This window comes from Tiliqua scincoides, chromosome 1 (genome assembly GCF_035046505.1).
Source record: "Tiliqua scincoides isolate rTilSci1 chromosome 1, rTilSci1.hap2, whole genome shotgun sequence".
Classification (NCBI taxonomy): domain Eukaryota; kingdom Metazoa; phylum Chordata; class Lepidosauria; order Squamata; family Scincidae; genus Tiliqua; species Tiliqua scincoides.
Genome location: NC_089821.1, coordinates 267,147,005 through 267,162,036, shown reverse-complemented (window position 1 = coordinate 267,162,036; position 15,032 = coordinate 267,147,005). Strand labels below are relative to the sequence as shown.

Sequence of the window (15,032 nt, the reverse complement as noted above, 5' to 3'; positions counted from 1 at the left end):
TGTAAAGGAGTCTTATGATGCAAGTCTCTAGCCTGCAGACGCTCCCTCTTGCTCCAACAGCCTTAGGGGCCTTAATGAAAAGCCAGCATGAAACTGGAGACTTAGACATGAGAAATGGGATTGGACAACTAGAAGAAGACCAGGTTTAATTAGGATATTGACTAAGTCACACATAAATCTTTATGATTTTAAATACATTTCTTGGAGGGCCAAGCCCCATTTGCTCCTATGAAGCAGCCTCCACTCTACGTGCAGTCACATTCATCTTTCTTAAGACATGGCCCCCCATTCTAGGATTGTTAGATTGCAGGAACAACAGCTAGAGTGCAAGCGGCCCAGGTCTAATATTAACAAGAAACAAATACATGGACTTTAGGGACAACGCACAGGCATACATAATGAATCCCCCCCTTTGGCAAACATGTGCATATACAAGGTGTCTAGATGTACAAAGATTATAGCTGAGAACATTGCTAATGGAACAGTGTTCCTCTTTGAACAAGTGGAGGCATAAATGCAACAATGAACACCTGAATGAACACAGAGACACCATACAAAGGTCAATAAGGAAAAAAGCCTCCAACACAGCCAGGAACATTGTTCCCTCTAAGGCAGTGGTTTTTGAACTTTTCCAGCTGGTGGCTCCCCTGATCCTTGTGGCCATTGGCAACAACTTCCCATTACATCACCTCACCTCAGTTACCCCCAAAATGGGGATGAAGGTGTTATAATTATACACTAGAAACAAAAAAACAGCTGCCAGCAATCTGAGGCTGCAATCCTAACCACACTTACCTGAGAGTCAGCCCCATTGAACAAAATAGGACTTACTTCTGAGTTAGGACTTACCTGGTTAGGATTGTGCCCTGAGTTTGTTAGCAGCACACCTGGAGGGTGTTGGAAAAGGGGGGGGAGAAGTGATGAATTTGCTGGGGGAGGAGAAGACTTTGTTTTGTGTGTAACTGCTAATTGCAAACTGATGTGAAACTGAGACCCAGAGACTGTTTGGCTGCAATTCTAACCTCACTTTCCTGGGAGTAAGTCCCATTGAACACAATAGGACTTACTTCTGAGTAGACCTAGCTAGGATTGTGCCTTTTGTCTTATAATAGCAGCCAACATGGGAATTAAAACCCCCCCCCCCCAAAAGGAGGCAGGAGGTAAAAGTGGGAGGGCTGAAAAGGAATGGGTATTTTTATTTTTTAATCAATTTTTTGAGACAAAGCTATCAAGAGTGGTTTTTTTTATTTTTTGAAGGGGGAGGAAAAAGAAAGTTACAGATCCTTGGTGAAGCTGACAGACCCCAAGCCTATGTAGGTCTACTCAGAAATGTCAATGGAACTTACTCCCAGGAAAGTGTGGAAAGGATTGCAGCCACACAGAGCAAGATTACAACTCACCCCCAAAGTAGATGGGGGCTGCTCACACACATATGCCCCAACATGCAGATGCCACCCCATTCCCCCCAGGCAGGATGGAGGAATGTAGGCTGAGCATTTGGACACCCCCCCCCCCAAGAGCAGGCTGGGCTCCCTCCTTTCCAAGCGGAGGAAAGCACTGTGCTGTACTTACTCTTCCCTCCCAGTTTGAAGGTTCTCAGCCTACGAAAAGCAGCAAGTCAGCAGGCAGCACGTGCAGCTGAGCAGAGCAGCACAGCCACCTCTCTCCCCAGATGCCTCAGGATGCCCCTGGAGGCTAGCCATGCCTCCCTAGGGAGCCACACACAGATTGAATACCTTAGCTCTAAGGTGTGCAGCTAATTGGTTGCACATCTCCTGGCCAAGCTCCATATAGCAAGGAGCTTGGCAACTCAGAAGTCCAGTGATGACATCATCACTGAACATCTGGAGGCAGCATTGTGACAAACTGCACTGTTGCACAACTGCGGGAGGAGTCCGTGCACCTTACAGGGAACGTTGTCCAGAAATTTGTGTATTTCACATCAGTGCTCAAACACATTAAAGCAAGAAAAGTGGTGCTTCACAGCAGAAATTTTCATGAAGTTCAGTTCACTTAATCAGATGCACTTCTCCACAAAATCCACGCCTGGTTTGCCTACCCCTGCCAATTTTCCTCCAGCAGTTCTCACAATTTAGAATACCACGATGTCCATCTCTCCAGCCCTTCAGCCATTGGCAGATTCTTCATTGTACACTTATCTCATACAGGACTTCCTTTGTGCATGATTCAAGTGCATAGCATAGAAACCACCTGTCTTACGCATCAGAGTTTAAAAAGCAAGTGCACACAATCTTTCACTACACAAGACAGGTTGTCCACTACAGGTTTTTATGCAAACTTTTTAAAAAAATACTCTGTTGCAATTCTACTCCCCCCCCCATCATCATCCCCCCCCTTCCCTTTCATCAGCTTTGGGAAGCCTTTCTCAGCAGAAGAAATCCAACCCAGGTTTTTCTGCACAATAGAAGCAGTGAGATCAATAACATTCTAAGGTGCCATCATGTTATGTGCCTTTACATAAAACTCTATGAAATTCTAGCCACCATTTTTTCACATTTAAAATCCAAAGGAAGTGGCAAAGAAAAGGGATGAACAGAAACAACCTAGAAACAAGCTAGAAACTCTCCTCAAAGGGAAATTCTGAGAGATGTGAGGAGGGATAGATTGCAAATAGCTTTTGCAGATACCTTTGAACTGGAGTTACAACCACTACACTTACTAATTCTTATTTGTGCACTTAAGACCAAACTAGAGGAGGCATTGGAGATTTATGATCAGATCTCCAATCTCTACTTGAAGTTTCATGGAGCCTTCAACTGCAAGCTGCTATTTGCCCTAATTCTTCACATACATTTCAGAAATAGTAATTTAGCCTCCTATTTAGAAATTGCAGTGAAGAAAGATTTGATGCCTGTAGCATCTTCATTAATCAACTCTGTATCTTTTCACTGGATGTTCAACAGAAGCAGCATTTCCAAAACCTTACTGAACAGTGAAGCACAATTTTCCTACACATGTATGTAGGAAGATGTAAGATATCAAGGCAATTATTAATACATCTAAATCATCTTCATATTTAAAATTTTTTACATTTCCACATGTTTGCAAGATATAGCAAAAAGAATTCTTACCAAAATTTAGGAAGACAAGCTTTGCTTGAATAGCAGGACAAAGTTTTACTAGAAATGGGATGGCTATGTACACTCCCAACAACCACATTATTAGCTTCCGCAATCGAAACCACATTCCATATCTCCTGCAAAAAGAGTAAAAAAAAGTATAAATATCACAGTACATTCAAATCTAAGGTGAGTACTATTAACCTCTGAGGCTGCTCATTTCACTAATTATATAAAAATTAAAAATGCATTTTTTAGAAATTGATACATAGGAAACTATTGTTTTCATAAACACAGCACTATATGTCATAAACTGAACAGTACTTCTACTACTATCATTACCTTCTATAAAATTTTACAGAGTAACAAAGAGGCATTTGACCCAGAGATTGTTATGCTTTGTTTTACGCTACTTGTTAAGTGTCGCAAGAGACAACCGTGAGCAAAACTGTATGCTGTTTCTCAAATGCGTAACCCCCCCCCTTTTAAAATAAGTTTGATTTTCTGATCTGCACACTTTGCCGTATACTCCATTATTGTCAAACAAAGATTCAGACAGAATTTAACAGATACCTCTTGAGCACTTCTCAGTTTCTAGAAATACTACCCATGCTAGGCATTGGCAACCTCTCTGTTCTGATCTACACTATTTTTGTATACCTTCTGCAACATTTACATGTGTCCACAAAATGCAAAAAGTAAATGAATTACAAAAACAGATGTACTGATGCTCAGTACAGCTGTGGTCCAAGGATACAGATATTTCCCCACTGCTTCAAACATGTTTGATTCACTATGGTTAAACTACTACATATAAAAATTGATGTTATTTCTTAACATAATAAAAAAATCTAAATGATTTGCAACTGAATACATGAAGTTTCTAAATAAAGTAGCTAACATTTGCATATGCCCAGTGTCCCAAGCATGAGATAAAACCATTTTAAGCACAAGAGTTTTTACCCGGAGAAGGAAAGAGCTTAGTTAAAACAAGTAAAACCTGAGAACTTCATTTAAAGGACAAGACAAATTCTCTCAACACTACAGATGCCAAGTTCAGTCTCACATACCCCCCTCCTTCTTAGCACAAGATAGCAGCACAAGAGCTTCGCTTTAAGGACCACTAAACTTGAATTCTGTTTTCATATTCTGGCTCGCTGAAACTCCAAGTTAAACTGCAGAACCAAGTTTATTAATGGTAATGAACTGCAGTTTGTTTTTAACCTGAAAGCAGAAGCTTTTCTTTTCCATGTACAGGAGAGGCCAGCTGCTCTTCAAGGCTTGTCTGCATTAATAGTCTAGTGCAGTGTTTCTCAATGTTTGACTTCCACCATATCACTTCACATGGTCCACCTAATTAAAATACCACTGGAAGTGACTAGTGATGACATCATCACCAGTTACTTCTGGGCTGGGAGACCAGATGCAATGCAACAAACTCCTGTAAGAGACTCCGGGTGGTTGAGAGAGCTGTTTTTTGAGTGCAGAAAAGTAAGCTTTGGAGTTCTGCCCACCAAGCCAAGCCTTCTTCTGCTGATATGTTGCATTCCTGCTCTCTCAGCCAGATGGCAAGTGTTCGGGGTCTCATGAGTACCACTAGACCCCACTTCAAGTACCACTGGTGGTACCTGCACCACTGTTTGAGAAACACTGGTCTAGTGGCTTAAAGCATATTTTGAATGAAGACATGTCCAGCTGGATGAAGCACACAGTTGGAACAGTTTATACAGAAAGAGTGCACAGACATTTTACTTGGTGATGTCCAGTCAATGACCTGCTGTTCCAAATGTCAATGGTGGAATGAAATAATGTCTGTCTTGTATTTTACCTATAATATCCATAAACATGCCTAAATAAAAGAAGGTCTAATATTTTAATCATTCATAAACCATAACCAATGAATTTAACAATTTAAATAAGTTTCAGACAAACATTATAAAGCAAAACTTCTGTGCAAGATGCAGCATGTAGTTGGAAACCTTCAGTCTCGAAAGACTATGGTATCACGCTCTGAAAGGTGGTTCTGGAACAGCGTCTAGTGTGGCTGAAAAGGCCGATTCGGGAGTGACAATTCCTTCCACACTGGGAGCAAGTGCAGTCTGTCCCTGGTCTGTCTCCCTGGCTATGGGCCTTCCTTCTTTGCCTCTTAGCCTCAGACTGTTGGCCAAGTGTCTCTTCAAACTGGGAAAGGCCATGTTGCACAGCCTGCTTCCAAGTGGGCCGCTCAGAGGCCAGGGTTTCCCACCTGTTGAGGTCCACTCCTAAGGCCTTCAGATCCCTCTTGCAGATGTCCTTGTATCACAGCTGTGGTCTACCTGTAGGGCGCTTTCCTTGCACGAGTTCTCCATAGAGGAGATCCTTTGGGATCCGGCCATCATCCATTCTCACAACATGACCGAGCCAACGCAGGCGTCTCTGTTTCAGTAGTGCATACATGCTAGGGATTCCAGCACGTTCCAGGACTGTGTTGTTTGAAACTTTTTTCTGCCAGGTGATGCCGAGAATACGCCGGAGTCAGCGCATGAGGAAAGCATTCAGTTTCCTCTCCTGTTGCGAGTGAAGAGTCCATGACTCGCTGCAGTACAGAAGTGTACTCAGGACGCAAGCTCTGTAGACCTGGATCTTGGTATGTTCCGTCAGCTTCTTGTTGGACCAGACTCTCTTTGTGAGTCTGGAAAACATGGTAGCTGCTTTACCGATGCGTTTGTTTAGCTCGGTATCCAGAGAAAGAGTGTCGGAGATCGTTGAGCCAAGGTACACAAAGTCATGGACAACCTCCAGTTCATGTGCAGAGATTGTAATGAAGGGAGGTGAGTCCACATCCTGAACCATGACCTGTGTTTTCTTCAGGCTGATTGTCAGTCCAAAATCTTGGCAGGCCTTGCTAAAACGATCCATGAGCTGCTGGAGATCTTTGGCAGAGTGGGTAGTGATAGCTGCATCGTCGGCAAAGAGGAAGTCACGCAGACATTTCAGCTGGACTTTGGACTTTGCTCTCAGTCTGGAGAGGTTGAAGAGCTTTCCATCTGATCTGGTCCGGAGATAGATGCCTTCTGTTGTAGTTCCAAAGGCCTGCTTCAGCAGGACAGCGAAGAAGATCCCAAACAAGGTTGGTGCAAGAACACAGCCCTGCTTCACGTCGCTTCGGATGTCAAAGGGGTCTGATGTGGAGCCATCAAAGACAACAGTGCCCTTCATGTCCTTGTGGAAGGATCTGATGATACTGAGGAGCCTGGGTGGACGTTCAATCTTGGGGAGAATCTTGAAGAGGCCATCCCTGCTGACCAGGTCGAAAGCCTTCGTGAGATCTATGAAGGCTATAAAGAGTGGCTGTCGTTGTTCCCTGCATTTCTCCTGCAGTTGTCTAAGGGAGAATACCATATCAGTGGTGGACCTGTTGGCTTGGAGTCCGCACTGTGATTCTGGATAAACGCTCTCTGTAAGTACCTGGAGCCTCTTTAGTGCAACTCGGGCAAACAACTTTCCTACAACGCTAAGGAGAGAGATGCCACGGTAGTTGTTGCAGTCACCCCTGTCGCCTTTGTTCTTGTACAGCGTGATGATGTTTGCATCCCTCATGTCCTGAGGTACTCCACCTTCTCTCCAGCAGAGACAAAGGATTTCATGCAGCTCAGAGATGATGATCTCTTTGCAGCACTTTAGGACTTCAGCAGGGATGCTGTCTTTTCCAGGTGCCTTGCCAAAGGCAAGGGAGTCCAGGGCCACGTGAAGTTCTTCTAGGGTTGGTTCACTGTCAAGCTCTTCCAGCACAGGCAGGCACTCAATGTTGTTCAGCGCTTCTTCGGTGACTACATTTTCTCTGGAATATAGTTCAGAGTAGTGCTGCACCCAGCGTTCCATCTGCTGCGCCCGATCCTGGATGACCTCGCCTGCGGCAGACAAGACAGAAAAGGCAGACAAGACGCAGCAACACATTCAAATAATAAGGACTTGTGCACCCAACTGCTTCGTTGTGGACCACAACCAGGACACAGGTTGTGTCTTGCTATCTTTTGTGCTCCCTGAAGCATCTGGTGGGCCACTGTGATATACAGGAAGCTGAACTAGATGGGCCTTTGGCCTGATCCAGCGGGGCTCTTCTTATGTTCACACTGATTATGCCAAGTGGCATCTAATGCATATCAGGAATATGAAGGCTATTTCCTGGAAGCATCAAAAACAGAGTTCCAGTGATGCGAGGCCTCCCCCATGCCCAAAAGTTCTCATATATGCCAATAGATCAAGCAAGTGAACAAACTGAAGATTGTAAAAAAGACTCACGCACAGCAGACTTAACAGAGAACCCTGTTAAGAGTCCTGGGACCAAATCCTAAACGATTTTCCAATACTGGCATAGCTGTGCCAACAGGACATGTGCTGCATCCTGCAGTCGGATGGCACTCATGGAGGCTTCCTCAAAGTAAGGGAATGTTTGTTCCCTTACCTCGGAGCTGCATTGCTATGTCGGTGCTGCAAAGTAGGTTAGGATTGCGCCCTGAGAATCATTTCACTGATGAAAGTGATAACAGTAGTCATGAACAAAAGCTTATTCAAGAGACTTAAGATGCAACCAATCAACTATATGATGTGACTTCCTTGATGGGAAATCCACGCATGAAGCCTCAGAAATGTACAAAATTATGTGAAGAGTGTGGTATACAACATAGAAACACTGGAGAAAAAACAAAAATATTACTACTGATATAGGATGAGGCCATCTAGAGTCTGATCAAAAGGAAATAGCTGCCACTCTTCAACTGACCACAACCTGAAACAAACTCCAAGACATACTGTCAAGACTCATCATCCGCTGGGGTTCAGTTCCCGGAAAACCCAGGAGATACAGAATTAGTGGATACTGAATCATTGATCCTATGGGAAAAATGGGGTTAGGTTCCCACAGACCCTTCTTTGCTATACATTATATAAATTTTATGAACCTGAATCTTACCTTGAGCTCTAATGGTCGATAGTGTTGTTTGCCATGACTGCTGCAGAGCTTTATTAAACAGAACTTTGCATTCCTGGGATTTGTACAAGTGTGCACACACAGCATTTTTATTTGAATCTCTAACACATACAGACAAGGGAGGCAGCTGCACACTCTGCTCTGGGTTGCTCAGTGCTTCTTGCCTCTCCCATCTAAGATGAGCTGAAGGTGGCACTGTCATCACAATATCTAGGGGTAAGGAAGTTCCACGGATTAAGCACTGAGTAATAAATATTTCCTTTGGTCTGTTCTGTTCCCCTAGAGCAGGGGTGCCCAAAACCCTTGCCTGGGGGCCAGTTGCGGACCTTGGAGACTCCTAATCCGGTCCGAGTGAGCCCCCAGTCTCCAATGAGCCTCTGGCCCTCTGCAGACTTGCTGGAGCCTGTACTGACCCAACACAACTGCTGTCAGCATGAAGGTGACTGTTTGACCTCTTGCGTGACCTGTGGGATGAAGGCTTCCTCTGTTGCTTGCCGTTTCACATCTGTGAAGCAGCAGTGGCAGCAAAGGAAAAGCTGGCCTTGCTTCCTGCAAGGCCTTTTATAGACCTTGGGCTATTGCAAAACCTTCATTCATTCATATAAGTTATATCCCTAAAATATTCATTTATGTAAATTTATTCAAATTTGAAATGTAAATTAATTTTTTTTCCCTGGCCCCCAGCACAGTGTCAGAGAGATGATTTGGCCCTCCTGCCAAAATGTTTGGACATCCCTAGAGCAATGGTTCTCAAACTTTTTAACACTGGGACCCTCTTTTTAGAATGAGAATATGTCAGGACCCAACAGAAATGTCATGGCAAGAAGTGACATCATCAAGAAGGAAAAAATTTTAACAATCCTAGGCTGCAATCCTATCCACACTTACCCAGGAGCGAGCCCAATTAACTAACATTGTTAAAAGCATATATTCAGTAGCCTGTTCAAAGTACAGATCTGTAACATTTCCCCAAAAGCAGTCACAAACCATGATAGCATCAAATCTAATATATTAAAGAAAAAATATTAAAGTGAATGGGGACCCACCAGAAATTGGCTCATCACCCATCTAGTGGGTCCTAACCCACAGTTTGAGAAACACTGCCCAAAAGCCTTTTTATGCTGACATTAGGGGGCATGGCTTTTTTTAAACGTATTTTAGATTTGAGATCCAAGTTTTTATTGTGTTTATTGCTTTTAAATGTCTTATTTTAATACATATTGATATATTTTATGCTTTTAATATGATTTTATTTGTGAGCCACCTTGAGTGTCCTTTACTGGGAGGGGGGGAGGGAAAGAGAGAAAGAAAGAAACACACACGCACACACATACACACACAGCTTCCAGAAACTAGATAAGAAAGTAGAGAGGCACACAGCTTGCTTTTTCAAAGTGTCTCAAGGATAAAGTACAGGTAGTTTCAACTTGTAAAAAACAAACCACCATACTAGAATTTGGACCCAAAAAGCTATTGGAAGATTAGTCGAGTTAAATAGAATATCTGCAGCTCTAGTTTCATTTCCTGAACACAACCAAAAGAATCAAGCTGTATTTTTAAACAGTCAAAAAATCTTGCAACTGTTCTTGTATTTCTAATAGCCAAAATCACCTTTTTGGGAAGACATTATTAGCGTGAAATTTTTCTGGACTGGCTCAGCTACGTATTACCACCATTATTTGTTAACACAACATTTCCACTGCTTTACAATGGAGGTGCCTGATTGCAAAGAAACCAGGGCAGCTCTTTTATATTTATAACTGTAAACAACCAGAAACACTACTATATTCAGGGGGTATTTACTTGTTTTTTGGCATCTACATATGAACAAGACATGTGATGAAATTTCTTCTGTAAAGGTTTACAAGGTTAGAAAATTATGTTGAGCTAATCTCCCTTAGTTAGAAGCAACTGCTACAAAACAGAACAGTATCTTTTCTAGTTCTGTAACACAGGATGGAAAAATGCTACATCATATAAAGTTGTAACAGTTTTCCAACTAGCATATTTTAGATTTCCCCAAGACAAATAAGCAGGCAACACAGAAGTTAGGCAACTTACTGCACAGTAGCAAAATTTGAAACAATCACTCTAACATTTTAAAGTGCAGCTGGAACATGAGAAAGCTCTACAGAACAGGCTTCATTCACAATTATATGACTACCACGGAAACTTTTGCAGAAGCAGTTCACTGATAAGGGCCCATATCTCTGAAAACACTGTTCAAGAATTCCTGCTTAGTGTTGAAGAAGTACAAACACAGCTTGGAGTATATTTTCTTACATGACCTGCTTTTGCTGAAGGGTCTCAATATAGTACAATGGGATGTTTAATTCCCACTGCAGTCCCCTGAAAAGATGCTACTGGGAGCAGGGGACCTTTCTAGGAATACTGCAGGGGGCAGCATGCAGCAGAAGGCGAAATCCCCAGAATTAGGCAAGTTTCCCCCCTTCCCCTCCCCCCCACTGTTACCAAGAGTTCCCTTAACTTCAGCAGTATCTTTTCAGGAGACTATAGCAGGTAGGAAGGCAGCAAACATCTTTTGTGAGCATCATTTTTATCTGCAGAAGTCTGGTTATAGCCTTATAGAAATATGCATGCATTATAGATCATCAAACAGAAAAACTGCTCCTTTGCAACTGAACCTTAAAATGTTAAAAAAAAACCTGAAGTTAAAATTAGCATTTGTTTACTAGAGATGCTGACTATACATGGCTGACCGTAAAATGTACAGCCAACACTTCCCTTATTGTTGTGATTTGCCTAGCATAAAACATGCTGAGTCGCAGTTCTTGGGGTTATTCTGCAGTTCTCTTATGAGTACCTAAAATTCCCATAAGCTTAGAATACATTTTATGAACATAATTTCACTTGTCATATGACATGCAAATGTGTCCATCACTAGTCTATCCATCATTGCATATTCATGATAAAATTAAATTTCAAATGTTTTGCTGCAAGTCAATCTGACTTGCAGCCTTGCTCACCTCTGCACCTTCCTTCTTCTATTTACTCATTCTTTCTCTCCCTCAAATGTTTCCTTCCCCACACACCTCTCAACTCTCAAAGGACCTTGCTACTCACCTCCCTACCAGCCTCCCTCCCTCAACATTTTACAAAATATAAGCCAACCAAGGCTTACAGCTCCTTGTCTGCACTCAGCTTCACAAGTTCTTCATGGGGGGGGGGGTAGGAGGAAAAGAAAAAAGTTAACACAATCATGACCTCCATGAACTGGTATCTTCCAAGATGGTTGGGTCCCTCCCCCACAGTGTCACAGAACTACCAACTGCCCTACAAGGAGGAAGAGGAGAGATGCAACCCAACATACCCTTTTCCTGTTGCAATGGTATCACACTGAATGGTTTTATGAAAGCTGCTCTGGAAACACTGTCAGCTGAGTCAGCCACAGCTGCGATTTCTCAATGGTTTGCCAATGTAGACAGTTTGCCAGTGTAGACATTTAGCAGCAAAACATAGCACACAGCTTCCAAACCAGCTTCAAACAGGAGTTTGCTATCCTGGTTTGCCAGCCCCTCATAAAGCATGGTTTGTATGCTGGTATACATTCAGATGCAATCATCGTTGGTTTGTCATTGTGTCTCAATGTCATCAAGGGATTCACAATATAGGGGGATGGGGCATGAACGTTCCACACTTCAACTAGGCAACCCTTTAGATGCAGGCAAACACAAATGACAAAGAGCCATAGCTGAGCAATACAGCACGTATGTAGAATGCAGCATATTCCAGATTCAATTCCTTGCCTCTCCAGTTAAAAAGGATTGCAGGGCTGGAAAAGATTTCTGCCTTCGAAATGGAACTGGCCGTCAGAAGACTGGCAAAAACCCGTGCATATATGAAAAATATTTTTCCTACAGAATCCAATGCAACTGATATAGGACGGAAGTCAATGAATGCTCACACTGACAACTTATGACTTCTGCTTGCCCAAGATTGCATGGAGGAAGGTTGAGAAAGGAGGCGTGGGAAGGACTACTGATGGCAATGGCTGAGAAAGTAATGATGAAAACAAAAATGTCTGTATGGAAAATGAAAAAGCAGAAAATGGCAGTTCTGTGAATGTATTTTCTTTCTCCATTTTTCATCTTTTGGCTTCAGGAGATCCCTCACCCCCTCCAGATACACAGAAAACTGTCAGCATTTAACAGGGCTTCTAGTCAGTAACTAATTGACCCTGTTATTTTGAAAATTGTCAGAGTAAATTAGTCTTCTGGTAATAATTTTCAGATTGTGCTATTTCAAAAAGAGGAAAATTAAGAACATGTTAATAAAGAGCTGCCTGTATAGGACAAGTTGGCTCAACAGCCTGATTCAGTATAAGCCAACTTTACATGCACACATTCAAATTACTTATTTGTACCTCCTGCCATGCAGTACCAAGATGATTAACATCAAAATGAAGACCATCAAAATGGGGATTGTAATCCAGTTGAAGCTCACTTCCTCCAATCTACTTAGAGCCCCAGAGTGTTTTGGGGGGGCCTTACGAAAATTTTGAAAAGCAGGGAGGGCTTTCACAGCACCAAGGGGTCACAACAGAGAAGACCTGCCCTGTATGCATGTCAACCTTGCCTTTGGTAACAGCATGTGGAGCAAGACCTCCATAGAATTAGGCAGCTAGCTTAGCAAAGTGTTTCAAATCCTTTTAAGTGCATATTCTGCATCTTTACATGGATATTCAGCATTCTAAAATACTTGTTTCTTTTTAGAGAGTTTGATATTGTGCTGTAACATACCCATGACCATGGCAAACCAACAGCCTTCTTGACTACTGAGCTAAAAGCTCTGCCTTTATTTCTGAGTCAACCATTCCCCAATCCATAATCTCTCACAGTCTTCCATTGCCTTCATAAGAACAGCCCCACTGGATCAGGCCATAGGCCCATCTAGTCCAGCTTCCTGTATCTCACAGCGGCCCACCAAATGCCCCAGGGAGCACACCAGATAACAAGAGACCTCATCCTGGTGCCCTCCCTTGCATCTGGCATTTTTACATAACCCATTTCTAAAATCAGGAGGTTGCGCATACACATCATGGCTTGTACCCCATAATGGATTTTTCCTCCAGAAACATGTCCAATCCCCTTTTAAAGGCGTCTAGGCTAGACGCCATCACCACATCCTATGGCAAGGAGTTCCACAGACCAACCACACGCTGAGTAAAGAAATATTTTCTTTTGTCTGTCCTAACCCGACCAACACTCAATTTTAGTGGGTGTCCCCTGGTTCTGGTATTATGTGAGAGTGTAAAGAGCATCTCCCTATCCACTCTGTCCATCCCCTGCATAATTTTGTATGTCTCAATCATGTCCTCCCTCAGGCGTCTTTTTCTAGGCTGAAGAGGCCCAAACACCGCAGCCTTTCCTCATAAGGAAGGTGCCCCATTCCCGCTCTCTTTTGCACCTTTTCCATTTCCACTATGTCTTTTTTGAGATGCGGCGACCAGAACTGGACACAATACTCCAGGTGTGGCCTTACCATAGATTTGTACAACGGCATAATAATACTAGCCGTTTTGTTCTCAATACCCTTCCTAATGATCCCAAGCATAGAATTGGCCTTCTTCACTGCCACCGCACACTGGGTCGACACTTTCATCGACCTGTCCACCACCACCCTAAGATCTCTCTCCTGATCTGTCACAGACAGCTCAGAACCCATCAGCCTATATCTAAAGTTTTGATTTTTTGCCCCAATGTGCATGACTTTACACTTACTGACATTGAAGCGCATCTGCCACTTTGCTGCCCATTCTGCCAGTCTGGAGAGATCCTTCTGGAGTTCCTCACAATCACTTCTGGTCTTCACCACTCGGAAAAGTTTGGTGTCGTCTCCAAACTTAGCCACTTCACTGCTCAACCCTGTCTCCAGGTCATTTATGAAGAGGTTGAAAAGCACCGGTCCCAGGACAGATCCTTGGGGCACACCGCTTTTCACCTCTCTCCATTGTGAAAATTGCCCATTGACACCCACTGTCTGCTTCCTGGCCTCCAACCAGTTCTCAATCCACGAGAGGACCTGTCCTCTAATTCCCTGACTGTGGAGTTTTTTCAGTAGTCTTTGGTGAGGGACCGTGTCAAACGCCTTCTGAAAGTCCAGATATATAATGTCCACGGGTTCTCCCGCATCCACATGCCTGTTGACCTTTTCAACAGTTACTTGCAGGTAGTTACTTCAAAAGACCTAGCTGTGCATTCACAGCAGTCACCATTTGGCTCTGGTGACATTCTAGGCTCAGTTGAACCTAGCTGTCCATGGCTTCCTCATTATTAAATCCTACCTGGCTATTTGTTAAACAATTCATCCTGCAGCTTAACTATTCATCATTATCGTCTAGTAAACACCGACTAACTATTACCTAGTAAAAGAACTGGGTACAAAACCATAGCTTTGTGACAGATACTCTATTGTAAACAATCATTTATGGATCACCAGTCAGATATGCTAGTTTGATGAACCACAGAGAAAGCATGACCTGAAGACAACCTACCCTAGCTTGCAAAATAGTCCACAACAAATTATTAGCTCACACCCCATATTTGCTAATAGCCCACTCAGGTGGTAAAGCCTATTGGGTTTGTTTATTCTGTATGGTCATTTAAAGGGCCATTTAAAAATAAGGTAGTATTTTCTGTATTCTTGGGGTGCTATCAAGATAATGCAGAAATACACAAAAGCTTCCAGGACCTCTCATAAATTTGCAGAATGCTCATGGCATATAGAGGCACATTATAAACACACCTCATTATCTGGAAAGGAGGAACTTTCACTTTTTCTACTTTTGTTGGGGGTAATAGAAAAAACACTGTTGCTATCCAATCACATCTACAGTAAACCCTGGATTTCACACAGAGTTGGAAGAGATATACAAGATTGAGTCCAACCCCCTGCCAATGTAGGCCATCTGTAACTACAACATTCTGGATAGCTATCCAGCCCTTGCTTAAAGACCCCCAATA

At 42.9% G+C, this 15,032-nt stretch overlaps 1 protein-coding gene across 2 annotated transcripts in view; it reads right to left on the bottom strand.

Annotated features, from left to right (window-relative positions):
• The window catches only part of LOC136649084 (lysophosphatidylserine lipase ABHD12), a 58,158-nt gene that overhangs the window by 36,276 nt on the left and 6,850 nt on the right, over positions 1–15,032 (bottom strand). For both annotated transcript variants that reach the window (XM_066625502.1, XM_066625511.1), the window contains exon 2: positions 3,093–3,217. In XM_066625502.1, coding sequence (XP_066481599.1) covers positions 3,093–3,217 — 125 coding nt within the window. The remainder of the gene's footprint in view (positions 1–3,092; positions 3,218–15,032) is intronic.